Below are 20,915 nucleotides of genomic sequence, written 5' to 3'. Positions count from 1 at the left end.
GAATATACTGCAAACTCTCTAGCATACTCCAAGCCTTCTCTGCTTCAGGAATCTGCACTGAATCATTCCCCACAACTGACCTTTCCCCCTATGCAAACCAACTCATGAAAACAGATGTACAGAGGCTTGCGGCCAAGATTTGTCTCAACCCCACATTACGTTTCCTACCTGTAATTTCATATATTCTCTCATAACCTTAGGGAGCACTTAGCAGAGACAGCTATTCAAAACTATTAAAAACTGCATAAAAGCATCTATATTAGTGGTTGTTTCTGTCTTTCAAAAATGAATTCATTTTATGTCTTGTTGAACAGTTTAGATAAATTTTGATGTTCTGTTCCAATACTTAAGTTAATTGGTTCTGTCAGTCTTTAAGAAATTAGTTTGTGAACTTTCAAGTAGCATGCCTTTATATAAATAATAACATAAAATATTTAAATGAAATAATTCATTGATGGTAATGTGTTTTAGCCCACATATAATTTCCAAGAAAAAACTAATAGTAAATGCAATACTTGTTACAGTATAGGAAAGAAGAGCCAAGTATAGGAGGGAAGATAATTACCACAGATTTTCAGAATATACATAAATAACAGACTATTTTAAAAGAGTCAAGGCTGCTTCTTTCAATAGTGCTGATCATGGATAATTTTCTAACAATTGTAGTAACTTGCTATAAATATACCAGTTTTGTTGAAACTAAGAGGTGTAGAGAAGAAAAAACAGTCCTTGACTACAGAATTTCTCATCCAAAGTTCATCCTAAATTAATCTTGAGTTTCTTTCCACCAAAGTCTCCTCCTATAGTGAGTTTCAAATGCTTAATAAAACATCTTTTGAATATGTATGTACAGATGATGTTGGTTCTTCAAAAGTTATAGGAAGATTCCTGATTGGCTATATGGAACCTATACAATGTGTTTATTACTACTATGAGCTCATTTAAGTAATTACAATTCTTTTAGAGCAGTCTGCTAATGTACACACAAGCAAAATGTTCAGATATTACTGCAAAAGGGAGAAAGAGTTTTTGTTTCTTTGTTTCATTTAGCTTTCAGAAAAAACTTTTAAGAAAAATATACCACAAGAATTGTAATTGGGAGGAATTATTAATTTTTGTGCCAAGTCAAAAGAATCATAATTTCTTGTTTAATTTGCATTTATGAAAAAATATTTTGTTTCATTTTATATAAAAATAAGGTAATGTTTAATTATAGAACATAGAACAAGTTTTAGAGAAAATGAGTACTTTTCCTATATTTACCTCTGTGCAGTAGAATGGCTTACCCTTCTAAGATTATTTACCACAGTTATATCTCCCATGCTTCATAGTAGTCTATGATAGACTAAGACAGGCAGTGTTTTCATTCCTTCAAATTATTTAAATTATTAGTTGGATAACCAATAAAAATTTAGATGTGAGTAGGAATTACTTCAGCAATATGTTGGTCAGTAAAATTATTAATACATGTGTGTATATAAACCTTTCTGAAATTATATATACATATGCATAAATTTTAAATATATGTATGTATAATCTCCTTCTATTTAAAACTCTTCCAGGAATGAGAAAAACTCTTTGATAGGCATCAGTAATCACTGCTGAATAAATAAATGCATGAGCTTCTACTCATAACATTTTTGCCCTTTATGAAATGGGGTTTTATATACTCCTATCCCTAGTGAATCAATGTCATGATCTTTGCATAATATATTTGGAAGCAAATAACTTTGAAGATAAGAGCATACTTCAAATGGAATTTATTGAGACTGATGCCAGGTCAAATTTCAGGAATGCAGCTATTGCATTAGCCCAAATACTATTTTTGAAAATATGAAAATGTAAAAAATATTTTATATATATAGATATAAAATATTGTAACAATGAATGGTTAACCTTGAAATGATTGAGTTATTTGTCATATTTAAATGACTAACCAATAATATCATTTCAATTATTTAATTGTTTAAAAAATAAACAATGAGAGTAGACCGTGTTTGATAATAGGGTTTGAAATAGTCAGTCATGAACGTGGGCCAAGTATGGTGTGTTTCCATGTTTGGTGCCAGAAGCTCATGAATGATCTGAAGAGATAGTAGTGAATTATCTTGTCTCTATTCAGATTTTTGATGTACATGGAATATAGCAGGTACAAGACAACACATAATTGCTACTTTATCTTCACGGTGTCAAAAAATGCAGAAATATTCATCACTAGAATCATATCAGATTAATAAAATAACATCTTTTCATATCTTGGTTACTTAACTATATTTTTAAACTGTAGATATCCAGAATTTCAGGTGTTTTGAAGCAACATAAATGCATACTGCAGAAAATACAAGTTCATATGCCATTGTCATTCCAATTTCTATCATGCTTGAGTTTAGAGAATAATTAAGGAAAAATATACAAAAATGAGCTATAGTTCATAGCTACTACTATAGCTATCAGTCAAAACTTTTAATATCTTATTCCTCATATTGATTCAAACATCACACTGGAATAATAGCTCACTTCAGTGTATATACAATTCCTTAGCATGAGATAAGAAGATGTGATTTTTTAGTTTTCACAGACCACCTTACCATTGATGTTAGAGTATAACAAAAGTAACTTGTTTTAGAAATGAGTCAAGAAAAACTATTAGGAACAGACAAAAACTTCTTGGAATATAATAATTTATGAATATAGAGGATTATTACTAAAATTTAGCATTTATTTGCCTAAAAAATAAAATTACTTTTGTTTTGTCCAAATTATATAAGCCATGGGAATCTCAATTCTATTTACTTCTTGGTCTTTTTGATTTTTTTTTTATTGTGCTATACACTATTTAGTATATGTGAAAAAATGGGTAGTGAAATTTTGAAATGGTGAATTAGCAACACTTGGTATATTGATATAAATATTCTCTCTTTTTCCCTTGAGAGAGAAAGAAAATTACTGTTTTATTGCTGCCAGAATAAAAATAACATAGGATATCCACTAATATTCAGTCAGCTAATAAATTTCAAATATTCATTCTTGGACTATTTTTTTTTTTTTTTTTTGTACCGGGGATCGAACTCTGGTCCTTGCGCTTGCAAGGCAGGCAGTGGAACCACTGAGCTAAATCCCTGGCCCTGAGCTATCTTAAAAGTAGTCTCTGTATTCTTTTTTTGTTATAGCCAAATCTTGACATTACTTAGGTCAGAAGAACATAAAAAGGATTATGAAAAAGGATATAGCTTTAATACCCTACAAAATACTATCATGAGAAGTAGCTGTTCCATGGGAGTAAATAGTATCATTTCCTGTGAGGATCATGCTTCTTTAGAGCAACAGTGTAATAAAACAAATATGAAAAGAAGTCTAGGGAGACAATATTGGAGGACAATCCCCATAAATATAGTGCAAATTTTCTTTCTTCATAAATGCAGTGAAAAAACAGGCAAAATTTAAGAAAAATCTACTTTTTTTCTGGCAATTAACTTTAGACTTGCGGCAATCCATGAAGTGGTTCAATCAAGAAAAATATCTGACTCTTGGCAAGAATGCTGGAGTTGTGGCCTTATAACTTACTCTACTTCTTTCCTCCTCTCCAGCTCATGGTTACATTGCAATCCAATATTGCTCAATTCCAAGACAAAACAGCAACCTGGCTGCCACAAGTGGAAAAATGGAGCTTGGATTTTTGCAGTTTCGTTCTTAGGGAACTGTCATTACGTGTACTGCTTGGAGCTTCTCTGGAAGGACTCTCTTGCAGGCTTTTTTACTTAGTTTAACTTGGAGCTCATCCACTGTAAAAATCCTTTCTCTTGGAGGCAGCTCTCAAAAACACTTAGAGAAAATTTCTTAACAATTGTAGTGTGTATCAGTGAAAACAGACTAACCAAAAACATTAAAAGGAAAATCAATGGAACTACACATTAAAGGGGTTTGGAAAGCTCAACATAATCCTAGGTATCTAGGAAGTCAAATATATAGAGAGCTGTGAGCATGTCCAGTGTTATGAACTATATTGTGTGGCTCCTATTCATATGATGAAGTCCTAACCTCTAATAGCTCAAAATGTGATTTTATTTAGAGATAAGGGAAATAGGGTACAATGAAGCCATATAAGTGGTCTTAAATTCAGTGTAAGTGCTGACTTTACACAAAGGGGAAATGAGAATAAACACACACAGAGGAAAGACCAGGTGAAGAAATGGAAAGAAGATAGGCTTCTATAAGCCAAGGAGAGAGGTCCCCATAGGACACCAATTCTGCTGACAAACCAATCTTAGACTTATAATGTACAGCAGCAAGAGAAAATTAATTTTTATTATTAAGTCACAATTGTCGGTATTTTGATGTGACAGACCTCTAAGAGACTAATGCCTCAGGAGAGTTGCAGACTCAGTAAAGACCTAAGAAGGACCTCTCAACTCTGATTGGACTTTAGACCTTGTCAAAGTAGAAGTAAAAGCTAAAGGAAAATTGCTAAGTGCCTGATTCAATGTTGAAGCATACACCATGAACACAGAGCTCCCTGCAATACTAGAATTATCCCCCTAGAACACTGAGAAAGACAATCCCTTTCCAATTATTGGTTGATGTGCAATGCAACCAAGAAGATATTTCTATGATTGCATGTGCAAGTCAATGCAGACTTCACAGAATTTGTCTAGAAAACTCAATGTATAAAACAAACAACAACTCTAGGAAGAGTGGAGATATAATTGCCAGAGTTGCCACATTATATCATTTAAGATATCCAGTTTTTAATGAAAGTTATGAGATATGTGAAGAAACAAAAATGCATAGCCCATGCACAGACAGAAAAGCATCCTTAAAACATATTTAAAGAAGTAAAGGAAATCAAGTCCAGAGAACTAAAAAGAAAGTACAACAAAATCTCAAAAGACAGAAAATATTAACAAAGATAAAAATTATGGCAAAAATGAGAAAGTAATTCTTAGGTTGAAAAGTGGAATAATGGAAATTGAAAACTCAGGAGAAGGGTAGTATTTGTTTTCCTGTGAATGCTATAAAAATGTTCCCACAGACAACACACATTTATTTTCTAACAGTTTGGAAGGTAAGAAGCCTCAAGTCAGTTCTCAAGGCTCAACGACAAGGTGTAATTCTTTACTCTGCAAAGGCTCCAAGGGAGAATCTGTTCCTTATCTCTTCTAACTTCCGGAGTCTGCAGACATTTCTGTGGTTGGTTACTCTAATTTCCACCTCTGTTGTCACACTGCCTTGCTTTCCCGTCTTATGTAGAGTTCAGCTCCACCTACCCCCTTATAAGGATACCTCTTGTTGCCTGGAGGACCCAGCTGGACAACTTCTCTATTCAGAGCACAATGTGAGGATTTCAGCTCAGTAGACATAGCCACCTATTATTTTAAAGGAAAGGGGCAGATTATTATAAGTAACTTGGTATGTGCTTTTGTAGGAAAAATAAAAGCTTATCTTCCGATAACTGAAAGGAGAGATTTCGCAAAGAAAATAAAAGGAATGGTTTAGAAAGCTCTAACAATGCCTTTATACTAAAGGAAAAAAAAGATTTTTTTAAAACATCAGAGAGAAAACTGGAGACACTAAGATGGTAGGGCTATTTTTCTTTTCTTTATTATTAGAATATTTTGCATTAGAAAAAACTGCTAAGTAATCACAATGACTGGGAGTTGGGCTAAGCAATCAATAATAATCAGAAATAGAAAGTCAAAAAATAATGCGGAACCATCAGAAAAGAGAGAGGAGAAGCTTTTGCTTGGGGAGAAAGCAAGAAAAACCGAATGGGAGTCATTGAGAAGATAATTGTCTTATAGCACCCTGAAGTAGATAGAACCACTAGCTAATAGGCACTGTTGTTGTGACACATAGTGCTTTTGAAAATATCATGCCTACATTATCACTGAGACTGGATTTAAAAATTATACTGCATATATTTGTGGGGTAGACAAATTAATGTTGATGATTGAAGGTCCATTTTCACCACTAAAATACTGGAAGGAGAAATGTAAGAAGTTTAATAATTTGATGGTGTTATGATCACGTGGTGACCAAAATATTTAAGGTTTAGCAATACACCAAGTTGAGTGACAGAGCTGGGAGAGTGTGAAAATTGATGAGCTTCAGGAAATAACATCAACTTGAACATGTGAGGTTCAAACGATGTGTACTCACAAACAGCCTACCATTCCTGAGCAAATCTTTGTGTATAAAGAGAATCATCAAATCTTAGTTAGCAGGTCTAGGCCTTTTGTGCGCCAACACAGGTAAAGGAGAAACTGGAGAGCAGTGTGGTCACAGAATGGGTTTCTAGAAGGAATGGCTGCATGAAAAGGAAAGAACTGCAATGTAAAGAATACAGGAACATTTTACCTGTTGGGGACACGGGTTCTAATAGCATAACAGCCAAGTGCTCAAGGATCATGTATACTAATTTGTCAAGCTTGATGCACAAATTTTAGATCTTAACCAAATATACTTTTGATAAGTGGAACATAAGTGAAAGCAGAATGAACTTAATGGGGTGTGTTATTTACACAAAAAGCACTTTAAAGAAAAGAATATAACTGTTTAATCCATTGTATATATGCTTTATTACTGCAGAGAAACATTTACAAAACCTAAAAGGTGATTTTCCCCTTCCTCAGAAAAAGCAACAAACATATTTCATAGCTGATTTTTATTTTATTTTTTTGAGTACCGAGGATCAAACTCAGGACCTTGCTCTTGTACAGCAGACACAGCGCCACTGAGCTACATCCCTAGCCCAACTTTCATATTTTCTTATGCCTCAAACACTGATATTTTAAAAACTTTAAACAGATATAAAATTTGAGTAAATACAAATTTTGACAGCCTACTGACTTTGGAGTACACTTTGTTTCTAGGTTTAACACAAAACAATGCCACCTCAGAGAACTGGCTGCATAGATGTGAAACTATAAATTTTGACTATAAACACATAAGTATCTGTCTCATTATTATAAAGTTAACTGTAGAGTATTTCAAGTTCTCTTCATCATTGAAGGTATTGTGGCTTAACTTTTAGTTTTATTTTTTTTAGGAAGCGGTTGTTAGACTGCTTTTTATAAAGTTTGTCATTTTTGTTCTCATTTGTAGTTTGGTTGCCACGAAGGAAACAAATAGCGCAAGATCCCGAAGTTCTCCGATGTCACCGTCAGACTTTCTGGATAAATTAATGGGAAGGACATCCGGGTATGATGCAAGAATCAGACCTAATTTTAAAGGTAACTATTCTGTTTACTGCTTCAGATAACACGTGTTCAAAAAAATGTTAAACCTGCTAAATTTTAAAAATGGTTCCACCAGAAATTCTAATACATATTCCTATCACCTTTCATATATTTTATTAGTCACATAGGTTTAAAAGGAGAAATTTAGTCTCATCTTCAAAGATATTTTAACGTGCTCCCTGTGGATCAATATTGTTTCCTTCCTCTTTAATAATTGCAGTATTTATTGTGCTTAATTATAATTATTATTAATTTATGTATAGCCATTTATTTCAGTAATATGCGTCTTTTTGCATATGGCTTTTCTTTAATTCACCTATTTGTTATATCACAAACAACTTTTTTAAGGGCTAATAATAAACATTGTCATCTTTTTTTGCCATTTTTTGTGGTGTTAGAATTGAGTCCACATCTAAACACAATGCTATGCAAGCACGCTGCCACTGAGCCTCCATTGCTTTCTCATCTTTTTAATCCCTCAATAGGACTCCATATTGCAGAGAATCAGTTCTGAATTTACTTACTGGAGAAAGGACTAAACAAAAAGCCACTCTTAATGTTTAAAACATTTTACTACCTATCAAGTATTTCACCTGAATTTCTAGGAAAGAAGGTAAAAATCAATATAAGAAGAACACTTTTTATTCTTGTGTTTAATACAGTGAAAAACAACATAGTTATACAATTAATATTTGACCTATCCAGAAGCATAATATATCCTAGAATTTAATTTTAGGATTAAAAAAAATTAGAAAACTTCCCTTAACCCTTAATGTACTTAATCTGTTTTGAATATTATTCTAGTTGATAATGAAGATAATCCATTGTATTCAATTAAACCTTTTCATTGTTGAAGGTGGAAAAAAAAATCCGTTGTTTAAAATTACTATTCATTCTCTTTGTCTTTATGAAAGATAAAAGGATTGCTTAGTAATGGTGTAAGAATTCAAGAGGAGTAATAAATGTCAAGAAGCAGTATCCCTGTCATTAAGAACTAATTTTCAACTGATCTTGAAAAAATAAGCAGTTGTCATATGAGTAAATCACAAGAAACATAATCAATAATTAGCAGATTTATTGCAGGGACAATCAGGGATTCAAAAGTATTGCTTTCTTTTCACTGAAAATTAAAAAGGAAAATATATTGTATTTCAAATATCAGTGAATATTTTAAAAGCATATAAATAGTCTTAAAATATGATCTTAATAAAACTGCAGAGAAATAATTGGCCCCAGTGCTTTTGCTGTTCTGTTAGAACATTTACTTCTACTGTAGCATTTCATAATTTAACAGATAATAGAAATTTTAAACCATTTAAAATATGATTATTGCTACTTATGTATAAGACTAGGAATGACTTCAAGGATTTGGTCTTGTCTTAAACAAGTCCTCATTCTTTTTTGGATAAAAATATATTCCTTAAAAATAAGCTATTTCCAAGCAGTTCAGAGGTCAGTAGATTCTAAGGTTAGAAGATTCAATTCTGCTAGGTTCCTTTAAAAAGCAAAGGGAGAGGAGGGATTGTTTCTTTTACATCATTTTTCAAAATGTTACTTTGCACTCTCAATATTAGAAAGAAATAGACTTCACAATTGACTAACAAATATAGTAATATCAATTATGAAAATAATTTAGTGCATTAGTTTATAGCTACCACTCTTACTTTTGTCATTTTCTTCCAAGAATCAAATGATACTGACTTCAATACTCTCATAACTTAACCTCTACATTAAATATATTCAACATTTTTTACTGAATAAAATATAATATTCTATTGAATTATATATGTAATTACTTATCTTCTTTATAGTTAACATAAAGATATTTAAATGCTAATGAAATAATCCAGTCCATAACCAAAGATGATTAGATGAAAGGAGGCAAGACAGATCAGTCGTTTTGCTGTCAGGTACCCACCTAGTGACCCACCTCATGGAGCTGAGAGAAGAGCACATCAAGTATAGAAATGTTAAATGAAAACTCTGTTTCCCTGATAATAATCAAACAATTACCTTTGTGTAGAAGCTCAAAAGACCAAAAGTACAGTCCCTGTCATATAGATTAAAGTTTTTCCTAAGAAATTTAGTGAACTATTCAAATCAATCAAATTAACCCTAATCCTAGTCCTAACCCTAACTTAGATATTATATATCTAGGGCTGTTACATAACTATATTATATTATAGATAGCTTATTATATATTATATATTATAGTTAGGTTATTATATATTACATTATATATATAGGGTTAGATATTATATATGTTTTCCCTTCCAATATGTCAAAGCAAGAAATTAATAGTGTGAAAGCTTAGGAGCATGAGTGTCAGTAAAGTGATATTACAGCAGTCTAAAGTTTTTTTAAAATTTCTATACTACCTGAAGTGATGTACAAATTTAATGCAATTATACATATCAAAATAACAGTGACATTCTTCACCAATATTAAAAACAATTTCAAAGCTAAAATAGAACAACAAAATTCCTCAAATTTCCAAAGCAATATTGAACACACAGAACAAAGCAAGAAGCATTGCATTACCTGTGTTTAAAGCATATTACAAAGATATAGTAATCAAAACAGTGTGGTAACATCCTAAAGACAGACCTATAAACTAATAGAATGAATAGACATTCTAGAATTAAATGCATTTATACACAGCCAACTGAATTTCAACATAGTGCTAAGAACAAACATTGGAGAATGTCTCTTTAATAAATATTGCTGCAAAAACTAGATATCTATATATAGAAAAGTTAAACTTGACCCTTTATCTCTCACCAATTTAAAAAACAACTCAAAATGGATTAAAGACTTACTAATAAAAGAAACTGGGAACAAATTTTCAAGACACTGAAATGGGCAAGAATTTTGTGGGTAAGACTCCCCAAAGTGTAGAAAAAGCAAAAACAAACTCACAGACTTGCATTAAACTAAAAGCCTTCATTTGACCAAAGGAAAAAATTGAGTGAGGAGACAACTTCCAGGATGGGAGAAAATATTTGCAAACTATATATCTCATAAGGGATTAATATACATAATATATAAGGAATACAAACCACTCAGTAGGAAACACAAATAATATAATTAAAAATATTTACTAGGCCTAAGCTGACATTTCTTAAAAGAAGATATACAAATGGCCAACAGGTGTAAAAAAAATGGTCAACATCACTAATCATCAGGGAAATTCAAATCAAAACCATGATGAGATGTCACCTCACAGTAGTCAGTACATCTATCATCAAAAATCCAAAAGATAATAAATGCAAATGAGAATGTGGAATAAGGGATCCTTCACATTCTCTTGGTGGAATTGTAAATTAGTACCGCTAATTAAACATAGAATTCCATTATAATGCAGCAAGCTCATTACTGGGTATATATCTATCCAAAGAAATTTAGTATGCTGAAGAGTCACATGTACTCCCATGTTTACTGCCATTCACATGAGTGGCATTCATAATGGAACTATTGACAAGAAATTGAGTCAATCAGCATTGATCAACAGATAAATGGATAAAGAAAATATGGCATGTATACACCATGGAATAGTCTTCAGCCATAAAAGAATGAAATCTTATTATTTGTGATGACCTAGATGAAACTTAAGGTTATTATGTTAGGTAAAATAGGCTTGGCACAGAAAGAGAAATGCTGCATCATCTCACCCACATGTGGAAATTTAAGAAGTTGATCTCTTACAACTTGAGAGTAGAGTGATGATTTCCAGAGAATATGGAAGGTCTGGAAAAAATTAAATGAGGAAAGGCTGGTCAATGGGTACTAAGTTAGGAGAAATAAGTTCTGATGTTCTATTTCACTTAGAGTGACTATAGAAGATAATGTATTGCATCTTTCAAATAAGCTAAAAGAAAGAATTTTGAATGTTTTCACCAAAAAAATAAAACAAATGTTTGAAGAGATACGTGTTTCAAGTAATTTGACACAATTTATGCACTTGTTGAAACATCAGGTAGTATACTATAAATACATATGTCAATTAAAAATAAACAAATAGTCAAAATCAGCTAAACTGTTTCTAAAAGAAGGATAAGAAATGGAATATGTAATGTATGCACAAATATACTTCAATAAATTAAATGATTTGGTTCTCGCTTCTTCATGGATAAAGTGTTCATGACCAAAACTGCCAATATAAAACAATTTATATAGGTTACTGATCAATTCATAGGAATGTCCATATAATAAATAAAAGCATCAAAAAACAGTATATTTTACCTCTATACACTTTATAAATATTATACAAAATAAACATAAAGTCTCAGTATTGGCATTATCTGATAATTATTAGAAAATAAATAGGATTGATAATTTCATATTAGCAATCAGTGAGTGAAGTGCAGATCATAATAATATGGTAACAGTTTTGTCTTTCAAGTTATCACCATTTAAAAATAATAATTGCTTCAGCCCTATATACAATATTAGAAAATTTAATTTCAAATTTCTGATTATTTTCACAAATATCTTTATATTGAAAAGGAATTTATTACACAGGCCAAGAGTAAAGAAAAATTACTAAAAATATAAAATAATGTCATGCAAATGTAACTTTGATTTTACTCATTTATATACTCCTAAGTGTCGTGTTCTAGATGTAGAGAGTTTTCTTTAACCAAAAATATGATATTGTTTGTGTTGTGAAGTTTCTCAAATAAAATATATCTTTTAAATTCTGGCCTATTTATGTATTTTTAAATCTTATTAGTATATGCCAGGAAAGAGTAGGAATTGTTCTTAGAGCATCACAAATTGGTTGTGAACACACAGAGGACAATCTCTTCTCAAACATTATGTTAGTAAATAATTAAACATAAATATTTTTATAAATAAATACTAAGGAAAATTAAAATAATTTTGTGCCTAATGCGCTTTTTCTTTCTTTTTCACTGAATAATTTGTTCTCTTGTCCTCAATTTATCTTAAAAATCTCTAAGAATCACATTTCCCCCATAAAGCCACCCTGCCTTAAGAGTGATTTGATAGGAGTATAAAAACTACTTCTGATTGTGCTATATCTTAGTTCTGGATAAATGTAATGATTTAAAAATTATTATAAAGAAGATATTTAATAATGACAAATTGTTTTAGAAGTGATCTGGAAGTATGATAAAAAGAATTATCAAATAAAGTTCCATAGTTCAGTAAATTTGTTATTCATTCAACAGAAATTAGTTTTGCCCAATTATTATTTCAATAATTGGGGCTTGAAGAAAAATGGCATATGAAAATAATTATTTCTATTTTTAAAAATGAAAATAGTAAGTAGATGCCAACATTTTTTCTTGAAATTGTAAATCATTTAGTTTTAGAACTTTTGTATAATGAAAAAAAGAAGCAATGAGAGAAACCAACACATCACCAGGCAGAAAGCACAGAGTGTAGAACTCTTTGGTCAGCCCAGTTCAGTGATGCCAGTGGCACGACTGACTGGAAAGGTTGGGAGGCCAGGAAAATTGAGGGGATTATGGGAAGACCCAAAACTTTTCATTCTAAACAGTAGTTTCTTTAAGTCATACACACACATATATATATGCAAAATCCATATATATGCATATATATATTCCCTATGGTTTAGTACTTACAACTAACTTTTATTTCTACCTTTCTTGCCACAGCCTAAAAACAATAAGAAAAAACAATGTTGTAAAATACTTCTCATTTTTAGGACAGGAGTGAGGTTTATATATTTGCTGAGCTCTGATTTATCAATAATCTTTTAAATGAGTAGTGATGTTTTAGAGTAGTTTTAATTTTACTGAAAACTTTGTTGCAAAGTGCATATATCCCTTTCCCCCACAGTTTGCCCTATTACTGACCTCTATTAGTGCAATTATCACGAGTAATGAACCAATCTTGGTAAGTTATTATTAACTAGAGTACATAATTTACATTAGAGCTCCTTCTTCATAATGTGCAGTTTTTAATGATGTTGAAAAATGTGTAACAACACGAGTGCATCATTTCTATATCATGCAGAATGATTTCTCTGTCCTTTAACACAGTTCTTTAGCTCTGAGTATCCCTCTTCCTCCTCCCCCAATATCCCCAACCTCTAGAAACCTAACCTTTATGCTCTCTCTAGAATGTTGCCCTTTCCAGAATATCATGGAATTAGCAACATATAGTGTTCAGACTTTTCACATTGGCTTCTTTCACTTAGCAATATGCTTTTAAGGTTCCTCCAAGTCTTCTCCTGTCTTAATAGCTGATATTATTTTATCAATGAATAATAATCCCAGATAATCATTTCATGTATTTGACATTAAAGAAAATTACATGATTATAAAGCTACAGAATTCTAGATGTTTCAGATGTTGTTCCATTCCCACTGACATGTAACATTATAAAAAAGCCAAGGGCCAGGGATTTAGCTCAGTGGTTCTGGCACCTACCTTGCAAGCGCAAGGTCCTGAGTTCGATCCCTGGTACCAAAAAAAGTGAAAAAGCCAAACTACATTTTTATTTATGCTGTTTGCTTTACAGCCTGTTTTCTTCTAACTTTGGACCTTTTTAAAAGAAGATTACTGCTTATCCTAGTATTTTTTTGTTTGTGATGAATTTCTTCAAAATAACTTTTCTTTTAAAAAATATGATCCTTTCCTGTATCATCTCTTTTTGTTTGTGATTAATTTCTTCAAAATAACTTTTCTTTTAAAAAATATGATCCCTTCCTGTATCATCTCTTTCTAACACATTCCCCTCATCCTTTTCACCCCTTTCTTCTTTCCCTATATGTGTAAGAAGATGCACCCTGCAAGTCAATGGTTTGATGATACATGTTTTAATTTCTATATTTTTTAATGTTTAGAAAGATTTTAATTCTGTAATTGCATTTTGGTCTCCTTGAAATCCTTTATATCCTAAGCCATTTCCTTGAATGTGGAGGTGTGGGAGGTGAGTTACAAATATTTAGGCAAGTATATATTATATCTGTTTTGTGAAAAAATTACATTGTCTAAAAATGTCCGTGATGAAAAGCAAGAGCTTCTTGTCTCAGTTTTCTGTTTACTTGTGTATGTGGGGGGGGGGCGGGGTATTTTTCTCTCTGAAAAAGGATTATCTGACAGACTGTATTCTTTGAGTGTCACTTCTTTCTTTGCTTTAGCTGAGTACTGAGTTTTGACTAGGCTTGTCAAAACAGGGAAAGCAATAGTTCGAGGTACTGACAAGTATCATATTTTTCCTAATTGGCAGGGCAGTTATTTTTTTTCTTCTAAAATAGGAAGCTGGATATGATGGTGTGTACTTGTAGTCCTAGGTACTCTGAGGCTGAGGTGAAAGGATGACTTAAGTCCACAAGTTCAAGACCATCCTTGGGCAACACAGCAAGAGCCGTCTGAAAAAAATATCCCATAGTTCTAAATACCAAGCCAACTTTTCTCATTCGGAATGTTGATGACAAGCAGGGAACTTTATAGACCAATGGCCATAGCCTCTTTCTGCCAGGCCCTTCCTACTCTACCACCTTCCTTCATCCACACAGTCCTTGACTTCATTTATGTGATGCCTTGCTATTTCATTTATTAACCATTTTCATCTGCCTTCTACATTTTATGTCATTAAACTATGGTGTCCTCTCATTCTCTTCTATATGATAATTTATTCTCATTTTTATTCAGTAGTATCATCTTTATGTCTCCAAAGAGAAAGCTGTGCTCAAGTCCTTCATCTTGAAATAAAGGCTTTTGGGTGTCATTTGGAACTAGCAGCAATTTTAATAAGTAAAAAAAATGAATAGCAGGTTAAAGATAGTCAAAGTACAATAAATAATTATACTAGAATATATTCCCTGCCATTCCTGGATTTTACTTCTTTTCTTTGATTCTAATCTTCAGTTTTTCGTCTGCTCTTTGATAACTCTTTTTTTAAAATTTTAGTTGATTAGTACATGTGTGTAGTGCATAAAGCTTATATTCCTTGTGGGAAGTTGGTATGCGTAGTAATTTATCTTATATCCCTTTTTTTCATCCCTTTCTCTTCTCTTTCTGCTCCACAATTCCTTGACCTCCTCCCTCTTTTTTTGTAAATGTTTGCTGTAGGAAAGTTGATGCTCCTTGAGTCCATAATGTTAAGTGAAATAAATCTGACACATACACTTAAATATCCCGTTGTTTCTTTTTTATGAGAAACCCAGAATAAAAATAAAGAGCAAAATAAAAGTTAAATAATAGAAAGTAGGGAGATAGATTATTCTCAAAAGGGAAGAGGATCAAGAAATGGAGGAAAGGAAGAGGGAAAGGAGAGATTAGCTATAAAAAAGGAACTAGGGTGAGTTCTGTCATGATCTTTGAGAACTCTTAAGTCTAACTTAGGTTTAAAAATTACTTTCTTAACAGTCCCTTGATTCTCAATTCCTTTCAAATATTTATTGAATTTTTGTTTTCTTATTCTATTTTCAATGACTACTCTGTTTTTTTTCTTTGCCCTAACAATTTCTTTGTGATTTCTGTCTTTTTACTTGTAATATTTCCCTGTGTTAACCCCTTTCACCCTGCATCACAAATATAGTCTTTCTAGTCATCTAAAACCACACATTCTATCCTCAGAATGGCAAGTGTACTTAAAACTCATTGCCTATATTTTATCAGGGTAAAAATTAGCATCTTAAAGGTCTTCTTTATCCATTAGCTCTTCCCATCCATCAAGACACTATTGTCCTGGAGTAAAATTCACAATTACGTTTTGCAAAAGTATGTTTTCTATTTGCATGTTTACATGCTAAAAGGTCATTTTGAAAAGAAGCATCCTTTGAATAATAAACATTTCTAAAACTGTAATTGTTCACAGTTCCAAAGTTAGATTCAGAACCCTGTTATTTTAGTTTTTGTGTGATTTTAACTTTTAAATTATTCTTTCTGTAGTAATTATTTCTTTTTAATTTTAAAACAATTTCAATCTACAAAAGAATTTTTAAAATAGTACCAAAAAATGTGTTCCCTAGACTACTTCAAGGCAAGGTGGTTGATGCCTTAATACTTAATATGTACCATAAACAAGAACACTCTTCCAGGTAACTCGTAAAACACACAGTCAGCATGAAGACAGTCCTACCATTTAATTTCCAGATCTCCATTGAAATTTTATCAACTATATAAATAATGACTTCATTACAAGAGGATCCAGTTTAGAATCACTCTCTCCTTCAGTCTAAAACACCAGTTTATTTTTCTGATATTTATGATCTTGGTATTTAAAAAAAAAAAAACATTATTGTTGAGTTATTTGGCACAGTGTGCCTCACTTTCCATTTGTCTAATGTTTCTTGAGTTGGTTTAGGTACTACATCCTGGCAGGAATATAGGAATATCACAGATTACACCTTGTCAGTTGACAATGTCAATTTTTACCACTATTGGTGATATATATATATATATATATATATGATATATATATGTGATATATATATATTTCTCTATTACCTGCTGAAGGCCATGAACTGACACCATGAATCTCCAATATCATGCTCTTATTATACATGTCACCCAGGACTGTCCCATTGTGGCCCCTTACAGCTGACTCCCTCTGGATCCTAAATCCTGCACCATCTGACATCTCTACAGATGTGCTTCTCTCCTGCTCTGGGTCATCAAAACTTCTTCCAATCATCTTCAGCACAGAAGCCTATCATACACTGCCCACTTGAATCATTTTAAGAGTGCATTTCTAGGAAGAAAAATGATGGGGAAGAAATAAGAAATGGAAAGAACAAACCAAATTCTTCTTTTAGTTCATAATTTAAAAACTTACTTAAGGTACCTAACAAATAGTTTTAAATCTAGATTCAAGGTCATCACACATGCCTTATTAATTAAAGAGTCAAAGAGCATCACTCCTTGTGACTTGTGTGCATTTATCTAAAATAAAATACCTTTGTATTGAATTATTTTTAAATATGATCTTCAATTATATTCTATAAAAGGGCTAAAGCTTCAATACAACATTATGTTAAAAATTCCTTAGAGCCATTCTTATGAGCATTTGAATGGTTTGTTTGTTAGAGTGATTATTTGCTAGCTTGCCTGTGTATCTGTTCCATGAGCAATTTTTCCCTAATGTGAATGATATCTTTATCAAAGTGTGGTATTGTACTTGGTATTGTGCCTTCACTTTATCTCTAAACTTAAAAGCCATGTTCTATTTTTTAAGGGACACTTAAAAAAAACCTGGTGTTGAAAACATCTGCAAAGACTGTCATTTGTTTTTCAGGGCAGCTATAGCTAATGCATTGAACAATTTGCCATATGGATGGGATAGCAGTTATTTTCTCTGTTGCTAAACATAGTAGTGTATTGAATGGATATAACAGCTTTTGCCTTGGCAGAGAGAACTAACAGATTGTCCAAGAACTGCTAAGAACACAGGTGCTCTCTTGGATGGCAATAGGAGATTTACAATCTTCTCTGAGCTTCATTCTCTACAAAAATTTTAAATACATGTTTCAATAGCTAGGATAAAAAGACTTCTCCAAAACTGCTGTGCTGATCTGAAATGAACCCAGAAGCATAAAGAGTAGAACACTGTGCCTATAAAGTGTCATGATGCTGTGTCCACTTCATTCCTTGTAATCTAGCACCGTCCTCACTGTCCTTGGTCAGATCCGATCTATCTACCCCTCTACATTACATTTTTTCTCTGACTCCAAACTTTTATATTGCATAACAATGCTCCCTTCAGAAACTTTCTGGAATCCTGAGGTCACGCCGTATTGCACAAGCTTGCAAGGAACATTGAATTTATCAAAACTGACCTTACCAACTTCAAAACCCTGAAGCATATGGTGAACTTATGGCTCCATTTTATTATTCACAAGTCTATGGATAATAATTAAATTCAAATGGTTAAAACAAAAAATATATTAGTGACTGCCTCAACTTATTAAATGATCATAGCAACTTAAAGTTCAAAACATAAAGACCTATCTCTTTGCTAAATTAAAGTAAGGAAAATCATTTCCCCTCTATTTTATTCATTTCAGCTTCAGCAGAGATTACAAGTAGATAGAGCTAGAAGTCCTCTCGTTGCAGGCTCTTCATGGGCCATGTTTTCACAACATGGAGGTCCTGCTACCATCATTTTATTGGAGGGTAAAGCAATACAATAATAGTGCTCTTGTGTTTTCCCTTTTCTAAGGGGAAGGCAATGGATCACAATAGAATTTATCAAAGCCAAATAATGTTCCCTGACTCATATTGCTGTAACTAGCAAAAGAAAATAGTAGACTTTAAGTTAAGTGGAAAAACAGGAGTATAACTCCTGCACAAAGTTAAATACTAGTTTTAGCTTTTCAAGGATGCCCATCAGTCTGTGTATATTTTGAGTTCATCCCTTTAGCTCTATATTAATAAAGAAAAAAAATAGTTCTAACAGTTAATTGTGACTGCATATTTCCCTTTGATGGAATAAAAAACATCATGGATAAAGTATAATTTTGCCTACCTCACAGAGTGACATAAAAGACAATTCTCTCACTTTAGGAGTAAAATGTAAATATAAACAAGTAAGGAAGACTTTTAAAGTCCTGTTCATTTTTAATCAGATAATTATGTGCACTCCAGTATTCAAGACTTTTCTTATTCTTGTATGCTCATCCTTCATATTTAGAAGAATTTAATTTTGATTCATTTGAATTCTGTGTTCTAGGAATACCCATGTTTAGCAAACTTTGGGCTCTCAAGTACATAACATCTACTCTATTTCATTATTGATGGTCACCAAAATTATTATAGGAAATCTTACAAAAATTAAATATTGCATTTTCAATCGTCTTCTCTATTTCTATATCTCTAAGAATATCACCAGTTCTCTGATGATACCAGATGTTTCCTACTATGGAATTCCTTATGCCATGGATTCCCAAACATTGTGTATACTCCAATGATTTAGGGAGCTTTAAGAGTGCTGGTATCTTTGTTCCATTCCATATCAACTAAATTAGAAGGTGATATTGGGCATCTATATTAGTTAGAGATCTTCTTTCAATGTACAGCATATCATACAGAGAACTATGAACCTGAGATTTTATTTTTAAATTATTTTATTTTATTTTTTTACTTCTACCTTAGTTCATAAGATAAAATGATATCTAGAGAAGGATTAATAGAACAAATAAAATGGTTTGGGGCTGTAGCTCAGTGATATAGCAATTGCCTAACATGCATATGCCCTGGGTTCAATCTACAGCAACGCACCTACATACACACAGACACAGAGAGAGAGAGAGAGAGAGAGAGAGAGAGAGGGAGAGGTGATGGAAATTATGCACTGTCAATTAGGTAATTATAAACTGAAAACCAAAAACATTTCCAAAGTAAAATTTTCTACCAAACATATCTATACATTAACTGTGAAGTCATAAAAAAGTATATTTGTGGACAAGAAAGCTCTCAAAACTTCACAGCGTTATGCATCATTTGTCAAAAATTAATGAAAAATATGTTCAATTAACATGAAAAAATAAATCAGGAAAAATGAAGGAATGGGAACTATGGAAGAGGATCCCACAAAACAAAGCAATGGAATTAATTTCCAATGGGATGTTAGAGAAGTCATGAACTTCAATCAAGGAATAGTTGCTTTGCTATAAGGCAAAAAATTCTGGATTGTTAGTCTAAAGAAAAATAAAGTTAACAGAATATCTGATGAGTCTAAACATAATGAAACATAATTTAAGAAACTTCCAAACTTATGGATTAACTAATGTTACATGTGGTAAAATCTGGGAAATCTCAAGAAAGTGTACTTCAGAAAAGGAAATTCTATCGTAGAATATTATATGGCTTAGCTTAGCTGGTATAATATTTACACAGCATAATGGTGTAAAAAGTGAACATTAACTGAACAGAAATAAAATTTAACTATATTGCACAGTGGGAAGGTAGATTTATGGACTGGAGGTAAAGAATGATGTATAAAAAGAAAAAGATAAATCCATATCTTCTATGTGAGCATGGAACATATGCTTAAAAGAGAAATATATAAAAGTAGCAAAATGGGGCTGAAGATTTAGCTCAGTGATTCCACCTCCTGCCTTGCAAGTGCAAGGTCCCAAGTATGATCCCCAGTACCAAAAAACAAAAAGTAGTAAAGTAAAAATCTTATGTAGAGAATTTGAGGTAAATATCTAATGAGCTTTAATTAGTTAAAATGACGTCATAAGAAAAGAAGAAAAGGGAAGGATAGCACAAAAGGCTGCTATCTATTTTTTTCTAACAAATAATTTAAAATAAATGTACTCCTAAATAATGTCCAATTAAAATAAATTAATAAATTGATAAAAGGGCTTGGGGCTGTGTGCTCAGTGGTACAGCACTTGACTAGCATATGTAATGCCCTGTGTTCGATCCACAGCGGGGCGGGGGGGGGGTTATCAGTCTATATGTGTGGCTTTATCTGACTTATACGTTGAGTTTAAATCAGAGCTATTTTTACCCATTTCACATCCTACTTCACAATATTGTTTTTATTTATATAGCTAGTGGCCTCATAATGAAGATTGGGTCCACATAATGGAATACCTTGAATGTCATATAATGAATATTAGATAAAAGGAAAATATGGTAGGAAAAGACTGATTCTTGGAATTAGATCTGCCTATTGTCTATGTTACTTACTATAACTGATGTATTCTCCGTGGACTGTAATTTCCTAAACTGA

The 20,915-nt window shown here is 32.1% G+C and overlaps 1 protein-coding gene across 3 annotated transcripts in view; it reads left to right on the top strand.

The window, feature by feature from the left end:
- Glra3 (glycine receptor alpha 3) overlaps window positions 1-20,915 on the top strand; it is a 170,073-nt gene that overhangs the window by 28,685 nt on the left and 120,473 nt on the right. For all 3 annotated transcript variants that reach the window (XM_004852950.3, XM_087217016.1, XM_087217015.1), the window contains exon 3: window positions 7,102-7,229. In XM_004852950.3, coding sequence (XP_004853007.2) covers window positions 7,102-7,229 — 128 coding nt within the window. The remainder of the gene's footprint in view (window positions 1-7,101; window positions 7,230-20,915) is intronic.

Source organism: Heterocephalus glaber, unplaced genomic scaffold (assembly GCF_053883595.1).
Source record: "Heterocephalus glaber isolate CG9 unplaced genomic scaffold, H.glaber_assembly_v1.0 deba00001461, whole genome shotgun sequence".
Taxonomy (NCBI): Eukaryota; Metazoa; Chordata; class Mammalia; order Rodentia; family Bathyergidae; genus Heterocephalus; species Heterocephalus glaber.
This window is presented reverse-complemented; position numbering and strand designations above follow the sequence as displayed.